This window comes from Microtus pennsylvanicus, chromosome X (assembly GCF_037038515.1).
Source record: "Microtus pennsylvanicus isolate mMicPen1 chromosome X, mMicPen1.hap1, whole genome shotgun sequence".
Taxonomy (NCBI): domain Eukaryota; kingdom Metazoa; phylum Chordata; class Mammalia; order Rodentia; family Cricetidae; genus Microtus; species Microtus pennsylvanicus.
The window spans coordinates 102,070,434-102,097,922 of record NC_134601.1 but is presented as its reverse complement, the minus strand read 5'-3'; the positions used below and the strand labels follow the sequence as shown (position 1 = coordinate 102,097,922).

General features: G+C 35.2%; 1 protein-coding gene across 9 annotated transcripts in view; it reads left to right on the top strand.

Moving 5' to 3' along the window:
- Window positions 1-27,489, top strand: part of Dmd (dystrophin) — a 2,313,977-nt gene that overhangs the window by 1,541,649 nt on the left and 744,839 nt on the right. For all 9 annotated transcript variants that reach the window (XM_075957213.1, XM_075957212.1, XM_075957218.1 and 6 more), the window contains one exon: window positions 9,790-9,954. In XM_075957213.1, coding sequence (XP_075813328.1) covers window positions 9,790-9,954 — 165 coding nt within the window. The remainder of the gene's footprint in view (window positions 1-9,789; window positions 9,955-27,489) is intronic.

Below are 27,489 nucleotides of genomic sequence, written 5' to 3'. Positions count from 1 at the left end.
CTTTTAAGGAATTATGTGATCTGTCAGTGTGCGTGTGTGTGCGTGTGTGTGTGTGTGTGTGTGTGTGTGTGTGTGTGTGTGTGTGTGTGTGTAGAGGTAAAAGGACAACCTCAGCTGTCAGTACTGGCTTTTTGCCTTGAGACATGGCATCTTATTGTACACCCCAGTACATATAAATGATGCTTGTTGGTCCACAGGCTTTAAGAGACCTTTCTGTCTCTGTCACTCTTGTCACTGTAGGAGTGCAAGATTTGTGATACCACTTTTTGCTTTAAATGATTTTGAAGGGCCTAAACTCATACGACCATGCTTGCGCAGCAGGTGATTTATCTATTGAGCCAATCCCTCAGCCTTATTCTGTTTTCTAATTTCTGGGAATATCAGTACAATGGGGAAGTGAAACTTAAGGTTTTGTCTAGTTTTAACTAAATTTGAAGTCATGTTTAGATTATGTAAATTTTAAGTAGAACTGTTTAATGTGATGATGTATCATCTATGCACACTTCCATTCCTATTGCCCTTATATACTGTTTTATGTAAAGGTAAGACTAGTTTTAACTTTTCTCATTTTTAAAGATAATTTTAATTGACTCCTTAAGGAGAAGTTGGATATTAAGTTGTAATAATTTATCATCCTTGTTTTAGGTAAAAGTAAAAAGACTGGTTTCGTTTTCTTCGAACTTTAATAAATACATTAAGTTGACTAAGGAAACAATAAAAAACAATATTTCCTAAGAAATCCAAGAATCGTTTTTCTGCATCCGCTACACTCTAATGTTGGAGGGGTCTTTTTTATAAAATTACGATTTCTAAGGGAAAGTATGAGCATGGCTTGGGAAGGAGAAAGACAAATACAGGGTTAATTTTTAAGAACACGTTCCAGGGAGTGTGTATTTGCCATATAAAATTACATTTTAACTTCTCTGTGCGTTTTATTGTCCCTAGAGTTTAAACAGTATGTGCTCAAATCGTGCTGTGCAGTAAAGAGTGTGTGGGAAGGTGCGTAGTTAGGTGGGTGCAAATCCCTAGAAAATACATTTTAGAAGATAAATGAGACCTATTGAAGTTTGGGCAAATCAATTTCACCAATTCACTTAATGTTTCTAATGCCTCTGGGAACATTTATGGGGCTTGTTACCTAACGTTTGGGTAGGTTTGAATCAAGGTGAACAATCAAACACCATTTTCCCTGTGCTGTGTGTATTATTAAGGATTTTTAAGTCATGCAGTTAGCTGCTTAGACTGCAAGCTAAGAAATTAATGAACGTGGATGCTGCTCATGAATATCAAGTTTTACTGAAAAACCAATATGAGTTTAGTGTGGTAATAAGGACACAGTACTCCAGGGACTACAAAGCTATTTATTGTTCATCAAAATTGACTGACTTTGAAATCTTGGCCAAAATGCTTTTTTACCCCATTTTGTATTATGTTTTTGAGGATTTCAGCAGCAATAACAAAATCTGTGTCTAGTAATGAAGTGATTGTACAATAAAATTAGTACATACTGTGAAGTATTAATGGAGAATTAAATGTTATTTTCACCTAAAACTAAAAGTTACATATCAAATATAAAAAGCATTATGAATAAAATGCACTCACTTTAAAAATAAAATCCGTTTATGTTAAAAGTATAATTCATATATGCCATTGAGAGATAAACGTGCAATTTTATACAGACTTCATAATTTTAAAAACCCAGTGGGCTATAACCACAATGTACTTTTGACTTCTGCACCCATTATTGTTTCACTAAATTTGCAAAAAAACAGAAAATAAATGACCTCATGATGAAGGATAATTTTCCATGAACCCTATTATAAAATATATAAGAAAACTATGCCAAGCAATGTATTTTTTCATATGTCTACATCTCTGGTTGCTTTAATTTACTGTTTTGTTTTGGTTTGTTTTACCTATTTTATTGTATATGTGCACATGTTTCTGTATGGATGCAGATGTATTTGCACCAAGGCCAGAGGTCAAAATCATGCATTGTTCTTTACTGAGACAAGACCCAGAGCTTGGCCCCTGTGCCTGGCTGACCAGGTCCCATGGATCTACTCATCCCTGCCTCCTCTTTGGAATTACAATTGCACACCATAATCAGGCCCTTTGAGGTGGTGAGCAGGGGGCTGTGAATAAAACCTATGCTTATGAGATGTGCTATCTAGTTTTATAACAACTTGGCACAAGCTAACACAAGCTAAAATCATCTGAGAGAAGGGAACCTCAACTAAGAAAACATCTCAGACAGGCAGTGGTGATGCATGCTTTTAATCCCAACACTCAAAGAGGGAGAGGCAGGCGAATCTCTGTGAGTTTGAGGCCAACATGGTCTACAAGAGCTAGTTCCAGGACAGGCTCCAAAGCTACAGAGAAACCCGGTCTCGGGGAAAAAAAAGTCTCCTTCAAATCATAGGGCATTTTTTTTAAAAAAATTAGTTATTGGTGTGGCAAGGGCCAACCTCTTGTGGGTATGAACATCCATGATCAGACAACCCTGGGTTCTGTAAGAAAGCAGGCAGAAGAAGCCATGGGGAACAAGCCAATAAGCAGTACTCCTCCATGGCCTCTGCATGAGCTCCTGCCTCCAGGTTTCTACTTTGATTTCCTTCAGTGATGAAGAGTAAAAGTGGAAGAATAAAGCAAATAAAACCTTTCTTTTCTTCTTTGGTTACAGTGTTTCATTAGAGCAATAATAACCCCACCTAAAACAACTGGGAAACACTTGACTCACTGAGCTCTCCCAGCCCCTGCTTAATTTAATGAGGTTGAAAATTATGTGAGGCTAAGCGAAGTCTTGAAATATATCATAGTATATGCCTTTTGACACAAATAGATAAGAAATAGGATGAATTACTTAACTGACAGTACCGTACTTTGAAAGATTTGTTTGGGGTTGATAGACAGTTTGCCTAAGAGGCCTTCAGAATTTACTGCTAATAGTGGGAGGTTGTGATATCAGGGGTTTAAATATGATCAAATGGCCATCAAATGACTAAACCCTTTGTGTATTTTTAGGCAGTATATAGGATAATAGTTGAAAGACAGTTGTAACTATGTAAATCTCCAATGGCATGATTACACAAACAATGATTAAGTTGATACTGTAGCCAGCAGAAACAAAGATACCAGTGCAAATGAAGGAAACGGGCCAAAAACTCACTCAGCCCTTCTTCCTTAGTCTGATACACTGACAGGATCATCCTGTCACACTTCTGTTCCTAAGATCAGGTTTCAGCAGTTCAGGTGCCAAGCCAAATGGTATCTAGCTCTTCTAAATAATCTGACTTCAACACATTCATGATGGCACGGGCAAGCATACGTGACTTTTGTTTTTTTTATATTTGGATTTTCTTTATTGTAACTGATGGAGAAAATCAAAATGTACGTATTTATTGGACACCGTGTGATGCTTTGAAATATGCATATTCTGTGTAATTTTTGGTTTTTTTTTGAGACAGGGTTTATCTGTATAGCTTTGGAGCCTGTCCTAGAACTCCTTCTGTAGACTAGGCTGGCCTCAACTCACAGAGATCCACCTGCCACTACCTCCCGAGTGCTGGGATTAAAGGCGTGCACAAACACCGCCGGGCTCTGTGCAATATTTAAATCCAGCTAAACATTTTCATCTTGTCAATTTTTCACGCATCTGAATGGTAAATTTAAGTCTTTCAGAATTCTTTCTTCTAGCGTTCTGAAAGGTGTACTTAGTGTTGTTATGTTCAATCACACGTCATTACATTACAACTCCTTCTCTCAGTGTAATATTATAGCCATCAGTTAGCTTCTTCCCCTTCCTCTCCTCCTTCTCTCTCCACCCTCCGGTAGCTACTTCTCTACTCCTAACTCCTGTGACGTGTATGTAGTGTGTGCATTCAGTCATTTGGCATCATACATAATGTACATTACAATATATATTGAACAAATAAGTGATAGTATTTAGCACTTGATTTTCTTTACCTGGCCAATAAAACATGGCACAATCACTTCTAGTCCCATAAATATTGCCAAAAGTGATGTTTCATTTTTGTTGCTGAATAACATCTCATTGTTTATATGAGCGATATAGTCTTTACATGTATAGACACCTGTCACAGTACTCTAAGAAACCTCCAGACTTGTTTCCCTAATGGATAGACTGATTGACATTCACATTGGAAGATTAATAGGTTCTACTTTTCTCCACATCTTTTCTAGCATAATAAATATGAGACTATTGTGCATTGTAGTTCATTCAACATTTGCCTAAAAATTCCTGATGTTACACATTTCTTTTAAATATGCCTTTTGGTCCTAGTAAGTTGTTCTAATAAAATTATCTGTTCAGGAACTTTCCTATGTGTAGAAATTGATATTTTAAATACACAAAGAAAACATAAGGAAAAATTTATGAGATGAATAGAACATATTTAAGTATGTCAACAATGTTTGCTTAATAAAGATATTTAATGGTATCCATTAAGTGAATGCAATAGTCCATAAATAAATCAAAATTGTTTTTCTGAGGGAACTTTATTTTCCTATTTTAGAAGTCTAAGTGACAGAATTGATCATCCTTATCATGTTATTATATCTACAAGTGGACTTTTGGTATTAAAGGGAATGAATATTTTTAAGGATTTTAAATTATTTCATGTAATTGTTTAAATTAATGTGTATAACATTTGCACATTTTACAAGATAATTTAATGGGAATTGATGCATCCTGTAAAGCTATTGTTCAGTTCAATAATTTAGAGTCATCCAAAACATTACAGGGATTGTTTTCAGTTGTATAAATCTGGTAAATTGGGAAAAATAAAATCTTACGTTAAGGTTGTTTTTCTTGATCACCTTTCCAAATATTATTACTGTAGTAAGGAACTGCAGGCTGCTTCCCACCGCCCAGCTCCCGCACAGCTAGCTTTTCCCAAAATAACCATATGGAAACTGTATTCTTTTAAACACTGCCTGGCCCATTAGTTCCAGCCTCTTATTGGCTAACTCTCACATCTCAATTAATAATCTGTGTAGCACCACAAGATGGTGTCTTACTAGGAAGGATTCTAACCTACATCCTTCTGGGGTCAGAGAATCATGGCGACTGCCTGACTCGGCTTCTTTTCCCAGAATTCTGTTCAGTCTACTCTGCCTACCTAATTTTGTGTCCTATTAAAGGCCAAGCAGCTTCTTTATTAATTAACCAATGAAAGCAACAGATAGACAAATGACCCACCTCCATCATATTACCTCTCTCGTCACCACACTCTACAAGTGTTGGCAGTATTTAACCCCAAGCACATATAAATTAGCTCTGTTTTGGAATAAATATCAGTGGCAACATCTTATGTTTTTCTCCATTAAAATATTTCTCACAATATTTGTGCAGTGATTCTCTGTTGTTTAATATATCATATTTTGTCCACTTGCTTTCTGCACAATGTTCTATTGTGTGAGGATTCCGCAGTTCAGGCAATATACTCTCGATAAGCACTTGAGTTTTATCTGTTATGGCCTATGTGTTGTTTCTAAAATTCGAATATAGTTGCAGGTAGAATGACTCCATCACCCCTTTTCACTGCCCCCCATGTGTGTGTGTGTGTGTGTGTGTGTGTGTGTGTGTGTGTGTGTGTTTGTCTATCTGTCTGTATGTATATCTTTGAAATTATGATTGTCTAATTCATCTTCACAGTATATAACAATTCTAATTTTGGAGCTGGGGAGATATCTCAGGAAAGTGAGAATCTGAGCTCAATCTCATAATATTTGTAAAATAAGTCTAGCGTGTTAGTGCAGGTTTGCAATTCCTCAGAACTTGAGAGCTTGCCATCACCCCAGATAGGGAATGAATGACAGATATCATCAAAGTTCAATTTAGTGAACCAGTGAGTTTTATTGGAGTTACTTACAGGAAAATGCGTGAGGACTGCTTAGAGGAGAAAACATGACTCAAAGAAAACTACATTAAAAACCCACCATCATGAGTAACAGCTCACAATCTGGAAACCTGAAAGCACACTGCACAGCCTAGAGGTAGCTCAGGAGTTTAGAAATTGTCTTTTCCAGGTAGTTGGTCTGAGGCTCTTGAAGGCAGCTCAGTTGGTCTTTGCCTCTTTCAGGCTGCTTGGCTGCTTTCTGCTTCTTCCAACCTGTTCATCTGGTCTATGTATCCTGGCTGCTTGACTGGTGAGATAGTCTTCTTTGTAGCTAGGCTTATTTAAGAGTGTCTCTCAGCAGTCTTACTGTTTAAATATTTATATTGAATCTAGTTAGAGATTTGTGGGAGCCATTTTTAGTTCTTTATGTGTTTAAAAAGCTTCCAGGTGGGATGGTGTGTTTCAACTTCTTTTAGAATATTCTTTTGTTTCATGTCTTTGTAAACTACTGTCCTAAAAATCTTGTTTTACCTACTTTGCACATCATATGTTGTAAGAAGTTTCTCTCCAAATATGGAAGGCTTTTTTGAATAGGAAAATGGTACACAGAGGCGATAGACACAATGCATCTATGAACCATTCAGGCCCGGCTGATTAACCTATGTGGTAAATTTCAGGACAGTGAGAAACTTTAAAAATGATGGGTTGTACCCAATGACTATCTACCTCAAGAACCAGCAATACCACTGTTGGGTATATACCCAAAAGATGCTCAATCATACCACAAGGACATGAGCTCAACTATATTCATAGCACAGCAGCATTATTTGAATAGCAAGAATCTGGAAGCCACTTAGTTGCCTCAACTGAATAAGGAACAAATAAAATGTGGTACATTTACATAGTGGAGTACTACACAGTGGTAAAAAATAATGACATCCTGAAATTTTCAGACAAATGAATGGATCTAGAAAGAACATATTGACTGAAGTAACCAGAACCAGAAAGACAAATATAATATGTATTCACTATTAAGTGGCTTTTGGACATAAAGAAAAGAAAAACCATGCCTACAGGCCACAACCCCAGAAGTGCTTTTGTTATTATGTGTTGTTTACTTGTTCTTACAAAAATACCACAGATGTAAACATAGCAATTATAACAGCTAATTGCAAATATTCTTTGAAATATGCTTATTATCAAAATTTTCTTGGATATGTTAGTCCTTCGCACATCTATATAATGATAAAAAATAGCCTCGAAATTCCTGTGAAAGACTTTCACTTACAATTTTGATTGTGTTCACACTGAATCTATAGATTATTTGAAGAAAACTAATTATAATATTATGTCTTATATTCCATGAATAAAGCATATTCCTCTACTTTTTTATGTTTTCCTGAAGCTCTAAGGGGTTTTCATTCTTTTCAGGGTAAAATCTTCCTTTCTATGTGATTTATCAAGTTTCAAAAGACTGTGAAAATATATAGTTGAGTAACTATTATAAGGTCACTCATTTTCAGGGAGGGAATCATAATTCTCTTTCCTAGAAGACAATATAATAGACAATTGATAAAGTAGTATTGTTTTTTAATTTGCATTTCATTGATTATGTAGTGTTTGGAATTTGTCTTGTTTATTGATTGTGTTTTTTATCAATGTATTCAATTTCTTCTTCTTTCATTGGATAATAACTTTATGCAGTATACATGATCTCTTGTTAAGTAGATACTACAGATGTTCCCACCTGGTTTTTGTCTTAATTTTGCTTAATAGCTTTAAATTCTATTTCTAGAGGGAAACCATGTTCCTTTTCTGAGATCAGTTCTGCTAATTCTGTTATACCTTTTTATAGACACAATTTTAGCTTTTCTGGATATTTTGTATAAAGTATGATATTAGTATATAAATTGTGTATTTGTAAAACCTATACTTTTAAATATTAAAACTTTCAAATATTTGAAATTATCAATCATAAAATTAAAGAATAATAAAAATTAATCTTGTATAAAATTAGGTGAAATTTAGGGTAGATACTCACTGAATTAAATGTATTTGTTTCCATTTACCACAGAGAACATGTATGAAGAATATAGTTTGAGAACACATATAGATTATTGGAAATAAATTAGAATTTTTTCTAGTCTTGTGTCTATATCTATAGTTCATTGAAGATGTGAAATATTATATATAAACAATGATTATTTAAGAACAGGCCAAAGATTGCTACAAAATTTACTGTAATTACAACTTATAATCAAATCACACTCCTTATCTTTGCCCATGGTCTGTGTAGCACAGTTCTTAGAGCCTAATTTAAAGATGAAGAAACAATAGCAAATTTATATGAGACGGTCTCAGCTCACACCACCATTACCAGCATTGACTGACTGATATTGTCAGAGAAAAATAGTCAATACAGTCGCATCTTAATGAAAATTCAGTATTAAACTATCCAAAGCATAATTATCCTCCAATAGTTTGTATTAAGAGGAAAATATGGCTTTCCTTTTATGTGACATATTGAAAAAATGACACATGTATATCTTCCAAAAACTGTAATATAATTTGACACTCAGCGTTAAAACATCATAGTGACAAAATCATGTTTTGTCACTAAGCATTGATTTTACTTCCAGAGAAATACAAACAGAATGAAATTCTTGAAGTCAAATAAAGTGATCAAAGGCAATATTTGAACGTATTTTAAACAAATTGTCAAACTATCTTCTACAAGGGGATGTCAATACATTCACTGGGCCAGTGATATGAAGTAATCAACATTTTCACAGCATTGACAGCAATAGAGTAGATAAAGCCATCATTTTCATTACTTTCATTATGACCAACCATTACAAGTTGATACTATTTCTTTGTATTAGTTTTCATTTTTGGCTCCCTAAAGAAAATAACTTTATTCTTGCTAATCCTGGCTTTCTGTTTACCCAGGAGTTTTAGCAACTGTTGCTAGCATTTAATGGTTTTATTGTCTTTCACTCTCATGCAGAGAATTATTCTAAGCAATTTTTAAAGGATTACTTTATTTAATTCTTGGATTAGCATTGTGTCTGTATTATCTCCAGCCTAAGAAAGAGACACTGGAAGTTAGGGAAAATAGGGCTAGGATCTTAGGCAACAGCATAAACCAGGATTTAAATCTAAGTACCTAATATTAGATCCAGCAATATTAAACCTTATAACATATTGCTAACAAAGGTATTTGGCATCTGTCAATTCCAGTGTTATCTATGCTTAAGATTTAGAAGATCAGAAGAGCAGAATGCAGGGGCCTTGAGAGGTTAAAGAAAGCAGTTCATTTGAAACTTTCATCCATGATGGTTAGTATATACTAAGTCTTTCAGAACAATAACCAGCAGGTAATTCTGTTAGTCTACTTTCACCCAAATGCCATGTTTACTCTTTATAATACTGCAAAGTTCTGTGTTTGGCATACACATTTAGTAATGAGAAGTTATATAAGGATTGTGTTCTTTATCTTCGATCAATTGGAATATGCATCTATGTAAGTGTGGGTGAAGTTTTTTGGTGCGCTTGTTTTTTATGTTCTTTTGATATAGGGTCTCATTCTGTAACTCTGACTAGTCTTGGCCTTGCCCTGTGGCCAAAGTTAGGTCATGGCAATGCCTCGATCACATATATCCTGGTATTACAGATGTGAGCCGCCTCACCTAGCTTAGGTGCATGTATTGCAATCATAAAAAAGCAAATAATATCTAACTTTTTTAAAAAATGAATATTACCCAATGATTTATAACATGTAAATGCGATCTTACCATGTTGTATGTGTAACTTTAGCATCTTTTAAAATAAATGTTTCAGCAAATGGCTTTAACATCTTCTTTTGAATACCTTAGCTATTTTTAGTGTATATCATAATTATTTATCTTTGACTTTCTTCCCTTTTCAGGTCTCCAGAGCTTTGCCTGAAAAGCAAGGAGAACTTGAAGATCACATAAAAGATTTTGGGAAATTTGAAGAGCACCTAGAACACCTGCTTCTGTGGCTATCTCCTATCAGGAATCAATTGGAAACTTATAGCCAACCAAGTCAAACAGGACCATTTGATCTGAAGGTGGGTGCCTCTACCTTTACATTTTCATTTCTGGCTGAATGAGTCAATGACCATATTGAGCTTCTCATTGGTTAATTTGAATGTTTTCACTCCTTAGAGCAGGACAAGGATAACATTATTAGGTTCATCACAATAAGCATAGCAATATCTGGAATGGGGTTTACAGAGTAAACGTGGGAAAGTAGGAATTCCTTGCATGTGAGCAGGGTTAGTGGATTAGTGGAAAGACCTGGAGTAAAAGAAAATTCTAGTTAAATGAACAGGGGTCTTCCTGAAGACAGGCCAGAGTGAGCAGACAACATCTTGGTGATGCTGAAGAATGAAGAATCTAATCAAATTAAAGGGTGATCAGATCCAGAGGTGATCGTTGGTAAACTCATTTAGCAAGGTTCTGTTTTGTTTTATATCAGAAATAGTAAGGTTAAGGCTGGAGATACCACATTACAGTCGATGCTGTTGTGATCATTATTATTTCAGTAGCATTTTCTGCTTCTTTCAGAATTTACTAGACATGTGTTTAGTTACTTGTTCTCTATAACGCCCTCAAGTTGTTAGTATGATCCAGTTTTCATCTCTGCTTTAATTGCACTTAATAGGTATGTATTTGTAGATATCTTTTCCAAAGCTGATTCTTATCTAAAAATCTAAAATTTTCATCCTAAACATTTGAGAAAGACGTGCTTAAAAGAAGGAATAAAAATAGAGAGATTGAGAGGTTTGGTCCAGTTAAATTGAGTTATACTTGCAAAGTGCACTGTTTTCCTTTTAGCTTGCTTCCTCTTGATGGTTTTATTGACCACTCTGATAGCTGTGCATTGAGAACACATGGTACTTTGTAAGTCACAAGTAAACATCATTTCCCCAGTATAAAACTCAGCCTGTTCAATCACTGTCATGGTCTTCAATTCAGTCTGACAATCAAACTCATGAGTAGCAATAACCTTTACCCAGTAACAAATTAAGTTAACTTGTAAAATATAAATATACAAGACGAGTAACAACACAGCCTGTAAATCAAAAGAGTGTTGGCGATCCTGACACTGATATACGTCAACTGATGTCTGAGTCACCCTATCCTTGAGGCATGTATGATCGCCAGGGATGGCTGGACAAAGCTCATCTTCAGTTCTGAGAAACCACCCTTCCTAGGATTTTGTTTTTTCAGTTCAGTAGTACATAGTATCCTGAGATATAGTTGACATGCTTACAGAATTACTAGTGCTACAACTCATTGATTCTTGTTGCTTTGTTACTGAATTAACCACCCTCATCAGAAGGTACATTTACTTGGCTCAGATGGACCATAAGTTGATCCAAATTACCAATTATGCTAGGCCTAATATTTTCTTTGTCTTTAATTTCATATCACAAAGAAGAAAAGACAAAAATTCTTTTCTCTCAACTCATAATCATGTTTTTGCTTTTGTTTTAACTTTTGTAACTCAGGTAAAAATCTGTTCATCAAAATGTGTCTTTTCAGAAAAAAAATAATAACGTGAATACTCTTTGAGAGAGCTCTCTTTGTCTCTGGAACATATGTAAGAGAAAGGAAAACAAAATCCCATCACACAACTAATAGATCCTGTTGACACTACAGAAGTGAATTTAGTCTGGTCTGTGCTTTCCCCAACCTGTCCCCAGTTAGTTCTCAAACATCAAAAAGTCACATCAGCCCTTATCAAGAGCACATTGGTTTCTGATAAACAGGTCTTAGAGTCTGGAGTGAAGCCCCTCTTTTCTGTGTTAAGGAACTTCATTACCAAAGTGCCACTTCACCACTTTCACGGCTGTGTGGTGTTTTGGTATCATTCAGTTTGCTTCCTACAACTTAGTTTAAATCACTGAGGAGAAAAAAATGCAACTACATCTTTCCATGCAGAAAACTCTTTGGCATATTCCTTGTGTAGACTGAGATTATTCATCATTGGAGTATAGATTTCAAAAATGCTCCTTAAAGCTCTTTCTTCTCCTTTGGCAGTATCCAGGCCAAAAAGGACATATGACCATATGTATGCTAACTGGAGAGCTTCTCCCAGAAATACGAAAATCCTTGAATTCTAATCAACAAATCGTGGCCTCTGTTAGTAATAACCAATTCTTTATCCCTCTATGTCTACCTTCTATTTCTAGTCTCTTTCTAATAATGATTTATTGAGGTTATGCCTTTTTGTTTTCGCTTAAATTATAGATTTTAGTCTTTACTGCTTACTGTATACATCTCTGCTTTAAAAAGTTAAATATATACCATCAATGTAAAAAATGATAAAATGGAATATTATTTGCTGCACTTTACCCAAAATAAAAATAAAGCTTTTAAATGGTTTGGAGAACAAGTCAACTTTTTTAACACAGGAAATTATAATGCCTTAAAAATATCAGTTAAAAGACAGTGAAATAAAGTAGATATAAAGAAAGATACAGCCTGGCTCCATTTACTTGATTTAAAGAAATTTTCTTTTTTCTATCTATGGTGTTCATGGACACCTCAGAGTTAAAAGGTCTGGGGCTCTGAAACTCAGGTCATTCACTTTCTCTGGTCAAACTCTGAGCACCTGTTAGAAAGAAAAAAGAATATGTAATGTCCTTCATGAGCTTCAGTTTTTCCTGCTCTGATATTTCCTGCTTATTGATGAAACGCAGCAAGCTATGTAATGAAATCCAAATTTAAAATAAAAGAAGAAAGAAAGGAGGGGGAGGGGAGGATGGAAAAGCCATAAGCGCTCTGTTCTAATACATTGTTTATGCTAGAGTGAAAATTGACTGCACATCACTTGGTTTGTGCAATTTACTCCCAAAATATTCCTATTCAGGAAATCCTGCAAATAGCAGTATTTATCTTGAAAATCACCTCACAGAACCCTTAGCAAGCTGAGAAACATAATCAATGAGATCGTGCTGTAGAGGGTGAAAATGAGGCATAATCAGAGCCCTTGGCCATCAGTCAGCCCACTAGAAGGACATGCCTTTGAATTTTGATTTTCAAATGTACTCTCAATTTAGACATAAACTATGTTGATTTCAAATTTCGCAAATGATAATTGAATGCTAAGATCCAGGGACCAGTTTAGAATTTATATAAAGGACCTTATGCTTTTAATCTTTAATGAAAGCCTTCAGTAATGAGCCTGAGGTAGACTGTTTATCTGACATAAAACAGCCTAACTACTGCTTTTCAAACTTTTTATTGAAATAGCAGTTAGGGGAAATGTGTAATTCTCTCTGTTAAAACTTAGTAAATGGGTTATTTCCATGTTGGTGACAGAGATAGTGTTTCCTCCCTCAAGAATGGCTTTTCCTTTGTGGTCTATAAATAAACCCTACCACGCTAGAACTGTGATTGTCTGTAATGTCAAATCTGCAGACCACTAACAAAATCCTAATAACTGACCACTGCCGTAACTAAATACTCATGTCAAGTGTTCATATTGCAGTGAGTATTGCCAAAGAAAACTAGTAATGGACAATTAAACAGGCAAGAGTGACCTCACCCAAAACTTGTACAATGTAAGTGTAAGATTGAACTTAATTCTATTCAAACAAGACAGGAGAGGATTCGAAATGAGTCTCAGTTGATAAGATTGCTTGTCTTTGCATTCATGAATTACTGCAGAATAAATCAGGCATGCTATAGCAAATGCCAGCAATGCCAGCACTCAGAAAGTAGAAATGGAAGACGTTGGAGTTCAAGACCATTCTCAGCTATTTAGTGAGTTTGGCCCCAGTCTGAGCTACCTGAGGGCCTATCTCAAAAAGAAAACAAACAAAAACTAAACACACCCAAACCAAATCCCCACTACCCACCTCCCCCCCCAAAAAACAGATTGGGTCTTCCTAGTGCTAAATGAATTAGTAGAGAAGTACCTGAGGGTTTCTAGGGGAAGCAGATGAAAGTAATTAGGCCATCTATGTGTCTCAATTTCGTGTTTTGGCCACCAACGTTTTTCAGTTTTGTGTTTTGAAGTCAATCCTTATCTTTCCACAAACTTGGAGATCAGGGCATAATTTCCTTGATGATTACATTTCAAAGGGTTGGTGTGTCAGAGGGATCTGGAGGACAAATATTCTTGAATCAGAAAAGAGGAGATTGTATATTTGTGTGTGTGGTTTTTTGAGACAGGGTTTCTCTGTGTTGCCCTGACTGTCCTAGAACTTGCTCCATAGACAAGGCTGACCTGAGACTCATGGAGACCTGCCTGCATCTACCTCCCCAGTGCTGGGATGAAAGGCGTGTGCCACCACCACTGGGGAATTGTATCCTTAAGAGGCATAAATGAACCAAATAATTCAAGGACTTTTGAAATTAATGATCTTCAAAAGTGGAAATGAGATTTATGGTGCTGAAGTAACCAGTAGAAACTTTCTTCAAGTTGATACAGCAATCTTGGTCAGTCGCTATTTTGCTCTAGCAAAGCCCAGGATCCCCCTGAGCAACTTAGCAAAGCTGGTTTATGAAACTGAAGTTGTACCAGCAAAAGAGACTCAGGAAATCATGTTGTTCACCTTGAATACACACAGTATTTTGTAGTAGAAGGGATTGAAACTAGCACCTCCTGAATGCTAGGCCAGCTCTCTACCACTGAGCTATATCTCCAAGTCTCATTTTATGATTTGGTTTTATAGAGAGCCTCGATAAAATGCCCAAGCAGATCTTGACCTTGTCTGACTTGTGAATAGCTGAAATTACAGAACTGTGCCACCATGCTTAACAGACGTATAATTTTTCATTTATGAATAACTGATCTGTAATATGAGAATATTTTGTAATTTTAACAGACTTTTAAACTAATATCTCATTAGGATTCTGTTGTGCTAAAACTCGATGCTAATGAGTTTACTAATAAATTCATAGCAAGCATTAACTATGTGACATACGATTCTTGTTCCATGAGCCTTCACTTCTTGAGTCTACTGAGATTGCAAGCATAGTTTTCTTCCTCCTTCTTGCAGGATCAGTTGTTTTGCTTTGTGACAGAATTGTATTTCCTTCACAAAATACACCCTATAGGTAGCATATGCCATATATAAAGTTTATTCCTATTGTCCTTTTTAATTGCAATGATTTTATTTATATATGTTTCACTATTATTTATTAGGCATTAGTTTTATTTTTATATTCATTTTCTAAAACAAGCATCAGTTTAGCAGCAAGCTATCCGAGACAAGCATCTTCTAACACTGTTGCATTAAGTTTTCCTGGTGAAAGAGCATTAGTCCAAAATGCATACCAAAGATAATCCCAAATCCAACTTGGAAGTTTATTAGGTTTTATTAAAGGGCACAAGTGGAGTGTTACATACATGGACAATGGTGACCCCAAAACAGGTCCATTCTCCTAGACGAGCTACAGAGTTCCACCTAGTCGTGGATGGAAACATCCTGCATGCTGCATTGTGGAGTCCTGGTTTCACTTAAATTTCTACTTTTAACATGGTCTGTCTCCCATTGTGTTTGTTGCTGGTGGGGAAGGAAGTAAATGATGGAGGGTCTTAAATGTCCATTTAAGCCCTGAACTTGCATGCTGAAGAAACCAGGCCCAGATCCATAACTATCAGGTGGTCGCTGCTGAGAAGAGTAACCTCATTGGCAGGTCTCTTCAGAATGGGAAAGGGAAATGGAAACCCCAAACAAAGGAAACAGCCACGCCTCCTGCAGCCCAGATTCATTGCAGCCTTCTAGCACACCAGCCAAGAATGAATCAATTTTATTCCAATTCCTGGAGTACCTAGCTGAGATGCAATCAATGGCCCAATCCACCTGGAAATATAGGCCCTGTAGCACAGTTTGACCTTAGATTATATATACTAGCATTCAACCCTGTGAGTACAATGGTACAAAAAATAGATGTTCCCATTGGACCATGGAGACCCCATTGCACACATCTTTAATCCAGCTCAGTGAGAGCGTGGAGTCCCCTGCCATAGATGTGTACAAGAAAATACAAATTCTAATCTTCCACCTCCGTTCCCATCTCTCTAACAAAGAAAAGGGAAAGTAACTGCCAGAAAACAAATCCAGGGACAGACAACAGCAGAGAGCCAGGAGAATTTCCTCATTCCCCAACTCAACTTGTCCACAGAAAATAATGAGCTTTTTTTCCAGGTGAGAAATCTTAGAACAGGTCATACAAACATATTTAGAATTACTATGTTGTTGATCAAGAGAAATGTACTATAATTTTTGTGATATGTAAAATTTTTAGTGTTCCTTGTGAAGCTCAAGAAGAGGACTCCAAAAACCCTTCTTTTACACTGATATTCAAGCCAGTTTCTAAAACTAGTTTAGAAAATAGAATATATCTCTTTATACTTCTACCCCTGGAATTTTAAACTTGATGTTTATCAGGTGTTTCCTATGCATACTGTATTTTCTGTGTATTTTGTGCTTTCTTTTTAACGTGACAAAACCTAGTTGTATCTGGGGAAAAGGAAATTCAATTTAGGAAATGCTTTTCTCAGGTTGGTCTGCAGACAAGTCTGTTGGGGGTGTTTTCTTGATTAGTGACTGATTTAGGAGGGTTCAACCACTGTGAGCTGTACTACCCCCGGGCAGAAGGTTCTAAGAGTTATAAGAAAGGTGGCTAGGGCTGGAGAGACAGCTCAGAGGTTAAGCACAAAGGCTGTTCTTCCAGAGGATCTGAGTTCAATTCCCAGCAACCACATGACCATCTGTCATGAGGTCTGGGGTCCTCTTCTGTCATAGAGGTGTATAGGAGGAACATTGTATACATAATAAATATATCTTTTTTTTTAAAAAAAGGGTGGCTGAAGACGAGCTTGGGGCAAGCCAATAGGTAGTGTTACTCAGTAGTTCTCCTTCTGTTCCTGTCTCAGATTCACACCACGAGCTGTTGAGCTGGTTATCCCTTGTATGTAACCTGCAAACTAAATAAGACCTTTCCTCCACAAAGTTGTTTATTGTAGGTGTTTATCACAGGAACAGATATTCTCTCTCTCTCTCTTTCTCTCTCTCTCTCTCTCTCTCTCTCTCTCTCTCTCTCTCTCTCTCTTTCTCTTTCTCTGTATTTATAATTGATTTTGAGAAGGCGTGGAAAGGGAGAGAGGAGCAGGAAAGAAGTGTTGAAATATTCTAAATACAGTTTGCTCAAGTATGAAATTTTTAAGAAAACTATAAATAATTAAACTAACTTAAATTAAAATAACTAAAATAAAAAATATTGCTTTATTCTTCTGAATACATCCAATGTGATCCAAACACCATAGTAATATATTAGCTACAATCATCTACTTTAAAAATACATGGACAAACTTATCCTTAATAAATAGAAATTTTGCAATATGCATCTTCTTCTTTGAATTATATTTCCATCCCACTTCCCTCAAAGAATTATTTCCTAATATAATATGTATTTATGGTATGACATCTTTTATTAACCATTCCTTTTTTGTGTGTCTTACACTTTTGCGTGACAGAAAAATCTATGTGTACTTCACATTTTAGAAACAGTTTTTTGTGATTGTAAGGCTCTTTTAATATTCTTTAAATCCATTAAGTTGAGTTGTGTTTGCGATTACCATTAACACTCATGGCAAGTAATAACTATACATGCTAAGTTTGTGACTAATTAATATCAAACACTCAGGAGAGTTTTTATCAGAACGTTTATTAATAAAATGATCAGATGTCAACTTAATAATTCCTTGATTCAAAAAGGATTTCAATTGCCAGTATTTTGAGTTACAGTTTTATTTTTGATTGAATATGTCTCAGAAGCAATGGCCTTCGGGATATTTCAGAGAGGTGTGCTTGTGGATGGGGAAAAGAACTATCACGGGACAAGGAAAATAAAACTGAAATGGCAAACAAATATAGCATGGAAAGAGAGCCAGTCAAATATGTTGAAGTGACTGAGAATCTGGAAAATGAATCCAATCATACAACCCCTGCCCGCATATCTCTAGGGCAGTCTGCACATAACTACAGAGTTGTGTATACCGCAGTCTGAAGATTGTTCTCTAGGTTAACATTCTATAGGAAGGAGCGAGGGACAATTTGACCCCTGCTTTGACACTTGTTGTGCTGCTAATGCACCATTGCTTATCTTACCACAGTCATTGAATTCAGTGCACTCGTTCCTAAAATACATGCATCATTACTGTGCATGTATCATGCAATAGTTTATCACATAGAATGTTCCTTAGTCCTGATTCTCCCATTCTGTCTTTTTTCTTTGTGTAATGGAATTGGATACAAAGGTATTTATCAACCCTGTCTTCAAACATATTCCCTGATGTTTCCCAACATCAAGACCTTTTTATGATCTCTGAAATGCCATTATTTGATTTGATTTGATTTTTTTCTTTTTTGTAGTTTGAGATTTGGTTTTGAGGCAGGGTTTGGTTTTGAGACACCATATAGACAAGATGAGTCTCAAATTCCCAGTGATCCCTCTGCCTCTGCAGCTATTAAAGATGTGAGTCAATACATCCAGCCCCCTTGATTCATTCTCAAGGCAAAGAGCAAGTAAGAAAGCCATCACCACTTGGGGACATTATCAGGAAGTAACCTTGTCCATTAGTGCCTGGCTTTGGGTTCATTTCTAGAGTGCACAGTTATCTTTCTGGGAACAAGTTCTCCTGTATGCAGCCTTTTCTATTTCAATTCTGATTATTCTTCATCATACTACGATATGTTTATAAACCCACTTGTAATAAAAATGAGGAGAGGGTTATAGTGTAATAGACTCTATTAAATGGCAATTTCATTAGAATATATTAAATTGATTAGTTGAATATAACTAGATAAAGTATGCTAAAAGTTCTCTTTTGAAATTCAGATTCTATAAGTATAATATAATAAATCATATGTACATCTTCTATAATTGTATCTGTCAAAAAGATATCTGCAATAGACTAAATCATAAGGTAAAGCATTAAAGTACAAACCAGGAAACATTCTACTTTGAAATCAATATACTTTGGGTATAGTCTTCAATTAGTCATAAAATTATTGTTGCTTTATTTCCTATTTCCTTGGTGCTGTTTTATATTGTCAACAAGCATGCATTCCAATATTTTATGTGTATTGCTTAAACACATAAAATTTGCTTGCACCAATCCCCAATGAACCCTCTAAGTACAATAATGAAATCTCCATCCAGCTAACAAGCCATATGTGAATTGACTATGGTGTCTTAACATTAAAAAGCAGTCTGTAGAGCTCAATAAAAATCAATTAAAAAAGAAGCACTTTAAATTTGATTAGAGTGGGTACATTGTATAAATAAACTCAATGTATGAAGTATTATCAATGCCAACATAGGTTGTATTATGTAGTGAGTGCTCTAAAAGTTTGCTATAATAGCTCCAGAACATAAATCCTGACCTAGTCAAGACATTGTAGCTCTTCAAGGAACATGTATCAGTAGTAAAAAGGCAAATTATTTGATCCCTGTAACTTTTTGGTATGTTATCAACATTCTTTAATCAAGCAGGGCAGGAGAGAGGGTGTCACCTCACTATATTTTTAATTTATATTCTTCTTATGAGTGAGGAGGAAAATTTCAAGTGTCTCAGAATCATTTTACTTCCTGTTCAACACACTTTTAACTAGATTTTTTTCTAGTTTTGTCCATTGCTTACCTGTCTCTTTCAAAAACTGAGACAAATGCACTATACAACTTAAAGTAAAACGCGGATCTTTGATACAGGAAATGTTTCAGATGACAAATTGATTCTAGTTTTAAAATGTAACCTGAAATCAACAACACTAATTTTCCACAAATCATATACAAATTGTCCTATATAGCAAATAATCTTAGAAAGAAGTTCACTTTGATGAGAAATTATAACACAATTATGGATTTTAAAATATTTTTTTTAATTTATTTCACAGTATGTAAAGATGACAGCAATATTGTGTGTTTGTTTCATGTGCCCATTGGCAAATGATTCCAACATTCAGACAGTTTTGGAACCATAGGCTCTGGGCTTGTCTCTGCCTTTTGTTTTCTAACCTCATTTGAAATAAGTACTTAGTTTTAATTTTATTTTCACACCTTATTTTTTCTTATTAAGCCTCAGACTGCTTGATTCTAGTTTTCAGGTGCACCCACAGTGGCTGGCTAGTTTTATTAGTATACTGAGATGTAATTTATCTGAATCGAGAGAGTTAATTCTTAGCAGATTGGGGCCCTCTAATCTCTTTACTCCTCTTGGACACTATTTCCTGTCAGTACTGTTTGTTCTGTTCTTTGCAGTCAGAATATTATTCCTCTTGACATATGAGAAATAAACCCAATAGAATTAAATGTCCCAGTTTTAATTTTCCCTCACCAATATTAAACAATTTTCTTCCAAAGAAGACTTATAAAATTCTGCATCATTATCTTGCTCTAGATGTAACTTGAAGTCATTTTGTCACCCCACAACTATTATTGCTTCCTTCATATTATACTTTTACTGCACAGTAGAATTTTATCTTTTTTAGTGATCTTTCATTGCTCCATTAAATGTAATTGTAGGTAATGATACTTTGCTGGAAGTTAATGTGAGAACATCAGAAGTAACGTTATCATTTTTTAAATGTAAACTATGGAAATCTTTGTCTTGAACTTGGACAGTGTCCCTTTATGAATATGAGCAAAGGAGGAAAATAAGAAAATTTTCAAGAGTTTTAAGACATTTTCTCTGTAAATGAATAAATGGACCACCTTGATTACTACTGTATTGCCCAGGGGGTGATTTTGATAGGCAGACAAAATATAGAGTAGAAAATTATTGGAGTCAATATGGTGGTTTGAGTTTACAAATAAACACCACTGGAGCAATGAATACTCTGTGGGTTCATATATATTCAGAAATTATATATATATATATATATATATATATATATATATATATATATATATATATATAATTTACACACTTACAATTTGCAATATTCATACAGTATAACTTTTGTGACTTTATCCTAAAAGATTCAGGCACTATTTTAAATTGTCTGAAAAGACTGTATCCCCAAAGCTGCTTACTTATAAGCTGTGTCACTGAAGGTTACATGGTATATTTCTATATATGGAAGTAAAAAACAATTTGTAGTTAACATTTACCCATCGCCCTCCATTATGTGTTACCTAGTACTTTGCTTATCAAAGTTGACAGCTATTGAATAATTGGAATAATGCAGGAATATTGTAAATATACATCGCCTGTGGTACTAAAACAACTAGTCTAAGAATCTATGCATTCATTGTGCTAGCTAGGTTTTTTTTTGTCACTTTGGCACATGCTAGGGTCAAGAAGAAACATCACTAAAGAAAATGTGTTCATAAGATCATGCAGTAGGCAAGTCTGTGTGACCATTTTCTTGATTAATGATTAGTAATTGATGTGAGAGGGCCCAACCCACTGTGTTTGGTACCAAACAGAGGCAGGTAGTCCTGGGTTATATAAAAAGTTAGACTGAGAAAGTCATGAGTCCTAAGTAAGTAAGTAACATTCCTCCATAGCTTCTGCTTCAGTCCCTGTCTCCAGGTTTCTGCATTGAGTTCTTGATGGCTTCCCCAATGCCCCTATGATGGGCTGTGATCAGGACACATACACCAAATATACCATTTAATTCTTATATTGCTTTGGGTCACAGTTTTTATCACAGGAATAGAAATCAAACTAGGATATTTATTAACTCAACTATGGACTTTTAAGTAGGGTGAATAGCCATATTTGCATTTTCTGTTTTTAATTATAAATAATTGGTCAATGGCTCAGGCTTATGACTAGCTAGTTATTACATTTAAATTAACCCATATTTTTTATCTATGCTTTGTGACGTGGCTCATGGCTTGTTACCTCATTTTCTACACATCTTGCTTCCTCAGTGCCTAGCTGGCATCTGCTTTGACTCTACCCTCTTTCATCTCTGTTTTTAGTTTGATTGCACCACTTAAATTTATTCTGCCTTGTCCTTGGCCAAATAGCTTTATTGTCAACCAATGAAAGCAGTACATATTCACAATGTACAGAAGGATCGTCCCACTGCATTTTCCCATTTCTGCCTAATCAAAAAGGAAGATTTTTGACTTTAACATAGTAAAATTGCATATAGCAAAACAATTATCAAGCAAGAATTATAGTCACACTATTTAGTTTATTTGAATTTGACAAAATTAAATACTCTATTATCCATCCCATCTTTGACAGATTAATAGTTAGTCATTTTTAATGGTCAAACTTATATCCATACTAGTTAGGTTTTCTAGGTATACAAAGATGTATTTCATTAGATAGGTAAACTTCAAACACTCTAAAGATCACAGGATATGGGATTTAAAATGTTTTAAGAACTTAGACTTTTCTCAACAGTGAGACATATCTGCTTCCGGTAGCACCATTTACTTCCAAGAGTTTAATGGGCATCAGAGAAAGTTCTCATGGAGTTTACTTCTAATGTGGCAAGGCAAGTCATTTGGGCAAAACCTGCTCTTGCCTGAATTGCTTTGAGCAAATGCTGTATAAACTGGATGGGCAGGACCCATAGGAGAGTTACAAATGAACTTTTGCAATACAAGACAGGATGGTATTGCAATGTTCCTGCTTCACAGAAGAAACTGCTAGACATTCTGCAGAACACAGAGGAAAACAACTGATGAACTTTGCCAATTCAAGGCAGGAAAGTCCTTCAAATTTTCTGCTTCACTGAAAAGTCTGCCAGATACTCTATGAATACAGGCAAAAGAAGAATTCCTCAGCATTGCAAAAAAAGTCTGGGTGACTATCCAGGCAGCTAAATGTCTCTGTCATTTCTAGAATATTGGAAGTTGCTTGCTACGCACTTTCTGTTTACTCAGGTAATATTATATCCTTCTAGGATGGAGTTAAAGCCTAGAAAGTTATAATTATATTTTTCCTTAGTTATGACAAAAGGTAAATTAGACATACATCTTTATTTTCTATGCAGGAGAAATTATATAATATATCTTTGTGAAGTTGTCATTAACAATAAGCAGGCTTTCCATTAATTTTTCTTTGATCCCCACAGCAGCTCGCTCTCTCTCTCTCTCTCTCTCTCTCTCTCTCTCTCTCTCTCTCTCTCTCTCTGTCTCTCTCTCTCTCTCTGTCTCTGTCTCTCTCTCTCTCTGTCTCTCTCTCTGTCTCTCATTAGGCAGTAGGGAAAAGATCTCATTCTGGATTACCAATTTATCTGGTCTCATAGTCTGGACCAGTATCTCTTAGAAAAATAGCCATTTTTTTCTGATTCATTTTTTCCTCCTGCTTCTTTACAAGATGTCAACCTTATTAATAGGTGAAGGAAAATTACATTTATATAAGACATAATAAACAAATGTATGTACTTTTACTCTCCTATGATTTTCTTTTCTATGTAATGTCTTCCTGGTCTAGTAGCTATGAGATTATATTTTTGTCAAGAAATAATGTTAATTGCTCAACATACTATAATGGTTATAAAGGAATCCTTAAATCTAGAAGTTATTATGAAGAACACTTCAAATTCTAAACACAATGTCATGTGCCAGGTGATAGTAGCACATACGTTTGACCCCAGCACTCTGGAGGCAGAGGCAGGCAGATTTCTGAGTTCAAGACCAGCCTGGACTACAATTTGAATTCTAGGATAGCCAGGGCTACATAGAGAAGCCCTGTCTCAAAAATCATAACAAAATTTGTAACTCATCTAAAAGCAGTTGTGACTGACTTCACCCTTCTCCTTCCCATCATCCTTAGATTTGTCATCCTGCCTATACTTTCTGCCTGACTACTAACCAATCTGCACTTTATTAAACCAATTTAACATAATTGATAAATTATGTTTACAAGATAATTTACAAGAGGATAATTCCATAGAAAACTACTGTTTTCATATTCACGTATTTTTCTATCATTCTTTTGCTTTTCTTTTATAGTAGCGAGAGTGGGCTTTCACATTTATGCTTTGGCTCTATGTCTGTAGCTATGTGTAATATTATACACATCACAATTATAATATTTGGAGATGTTCATATTTTATAAAATATCAAATACTTGGGTGTATATCTCATATGTTTTTGGAAATGGAAACCCTCTAGTAGTAAGATCACTTTTTAATTTGTGGTGTACTAAAAACACATTGATGTTGGTAATAGTTTCAAAACAATATACATACAAATACACATATTAATACTTCGGAAACATTGGAATTAAAATTTTGAATGTTTCAGTCTTCTAGAAATAATGAGTATTCAACATCTAGTGAGCTTAAAAACATAAAAGACATAGTTAATAAAAGATACATTAAATGTTTAATTTGAAACATTTTAATGAAAGTTTTAATTATAAGATTAAGCAGCTAAAATTAACTTATAATAATTGATTTTGCAGCAAAGTAGTCATTAAACTGAAATAGATAAAATTAATAATTATGTTAATCATTCATAAGGCAACACACAAAAGAATGTGTAGGATCCAGCTAGAGTTTTTCTGTCGATCAATAAAACTTCAAGGGCATATATGCATATTTTCAATATCCAACACTTTTTGAAGAAAGATTTGTGACTACAATGTAGAGCCATTTTGTGTAGATAAGCATCTCTATTTTTAAATCATTTGATGAAGGATATGATAAGGAACAGAAAATAAATAATTCATGCTAACCTTTCCAAAATATACCTCTAGTATTAGCATAGTAATAACTACTAATGATTTACATAATTGAAGAGATAAATATAATAGATAGTTATACACACATACAAAGATGCATTTTACTACATTTTAATAAAAACTATGTGGGTAGTGTTTGGACATTGTGATGCGTTTGCCATTACAACGGAGGCCATATTTTTCAAGATATTATTTTCATTCCTTTTAATTTGTGTGAGTTATGAATAGAAGCACTGACTTTTCTTACGACTAGCTAAAACATAATTTTGAATACAAAAAATAAAAACAAATGTTTTAAATAGCTTTAGAGAAAAGCAAAATAATTCTTAACTTTAAAAGGACCAAAACAAACAACCTGGTTACTCAGGGAGCAGTAAATCATCACTTAAGTTCACTCTAATTGTGTTATTGATGAAAACAATTTTTAAGGTGATTCTTTTTAGATATCTTCATAGACCCATGCGATAGTACTTAATACAGTTGACTCATTAGTTACATTTTAAATTTTATTTTGTACTTAAGTTCCTGTTTATATCAGCAACAGGAATAAGATGAAGTTACTTAAATTTACATATCCCCAATTGAACAATTATTTTTTGCGTTATGTACATCCATAGTGTTCCTCCTGTAAGTTGATTCTTACACACTTGGCCAAATCCTCCAATGATCACTTATTTAAAGATGTTTTCTTGTTTATATGTATTCAAGTGTTCCGACATTAGGTTGCATGTACCATGTACTTATAATGCCTATGGAGACTAGAGGGTGTTAAATCCTCTGTAGTTGGAGTTAAATGTGACTATGAATGTGAATTTGGGGAGGTAAACTAAGGCACTCTTCAAGAGTAGTAACCACTCTTAATTTCTCTGGCATTCCATTGTCTCTTTTAAATTCTTTTATTGATAGTGAGTTGTTATTGGATTCTAGCAGAATTCTAGTTTATGGGAATCTAAAACAACAACAAAAAAAAAACAGGATCATAATACTTATCCAAAATTCAATCATTAGCTTTTTAGGAAGCCAATGAAAATAATACATTTGCCAAACACACAAAACAATAATGATTGAGTATAACAATGACATATGGCAGGCTAGATGATCTGGCTCCAAGATGAAAGCTCATGTGTTGTGTTTATCAAAGAAGACTAATTCTATCACATGTTTCTCTCCTGGACTTCAGGAGCATTTGTATTTGCTTTCTTCTGTATACACAATTAAGAATGGCTGTTCAAAACAGAAAACTCAGGAATTCTATTGTGCTTTTTAAACATACAACTTTAAATTATTTTATCCATTTGATAACTTGGTTTTTACAAGGTACAGATAAAGTTGTATTAGGTAATGACTATAATTTCGATATAAAGCTTAAAAATAAACAGAAAATATCTTTATCAGAATATAATATTCATTTGGTGAGCCTTGAATTGCTCTTTTCTTTGCTTTTAAAGAAAATAACCCTAATTTGTACTTAATATTTTTTTAAATATTTATTTATTTATTTATTTATTTATTTATTTATTATGTGTATAGCATTCCTTCCACGTGTGCCTGCAAGCCAGAAGGGGGCGCCAGGACTACTTAATATTTTTATTTATTTATTTATTTATTAAAGATTTCTGTCTCTTCCCCGCCACCGCCTCCCATATCCCTCCCTCTCCCCCAATCAACTCCCCCTCTCTCATCAGCCTGAAGAGCAGACTGGGTTCCCTGCCCTGTGGGAAGTCCAAGGACCTCCCACCTCCTTCCAGGTCTAGTAAGGTGAACATCCAAACAGCCTAGGCTCCCACAAAGTCAGTACTTGCAGTAGAATCAAAACCCAGTGCCATTGTTCTTGACTTCTCAGCAGTCCTCATTGTCCCCTTTTTTTCAGCGAGTCTGGTTTTATCCCATGCTTTTTCAGACCCAGTCCAGCTGGCCTTGGTGAGTTCCTGAAAGAACATCCCCATTGTCTCAGTGTGTGGGTGCATCCCTCATGGCCCTAAGTTCCTTGATCATGCTCTCTCTCCTTCTGCTCCTGATTTGGACCTTGAGATTTCAGTGTGGTGCTCCAAATGTGGGTCTCTGTTTCTGTCTCCTTTCATCGCCTGATGAAGGTTAATATCCAGGAGGGTGACTATATGTTTTTCTTTGGGTTCACCTTCTTATTTAGCTTCTATAGGATCACGAATTATAGGCTCAATGTCCTTTATTTTTGGCTAGAAACCATATATGAGTGAGTACATCCCATGTTCCTCTTTTTGGTTCTGGCTTACCTCACTCAGGATAGTGTTTTCTATTTCTGTCCATTTGCATGCAAAATTCAAGAAGTCCTTGTTTTTTACTGCTGAGTAGTACTCTAATATGTATATATTCCATACTTTCTTCATCCATTCTTCCACTGAAGGGCATCTAGGTTGTTTCCAGGTTCTGGCTATTACAAACAATGCTGCTATGAACATAGTAGAGCATATACTTTTGTTTTATGATAGGGCATCTCTTGGGTATATTCCCAAGGGTGGTATTGCTGGATCCAGGGGTATGTTGATCCTTATTTCCTGAGAAACCAAAACACTGCTTTCCAAAGTGGTTGCACAAGTTTGCATTCCCAACCAGCAATGGGTGAGTGTACCCCTTTCTCCACAACCTCTCCAGCAAAGGCTATCATTGGTGATTTTTTTTTTTTATTTTAGCCATTCTGACAGGTGTAAGATGGTATCTTAAACATGTCTTGATTTGCATTACCCTGATTGCTAAGGAAGTTGAGCATGACCTTAAGTGCCTTTTGACCATTTGAAGTTCTTCTGTTGAGAATTCTCTGTTCAGCTCATTGCCCCATTTTATAATTGGGTTGATTAGCCTTTTACGGTCTAGTTTCTTGAGTTCTTTATATATTTTGGAGATCAGACTTTGGGCTGGAGAGATGCCTCAGAGGTTAAGAGTACTT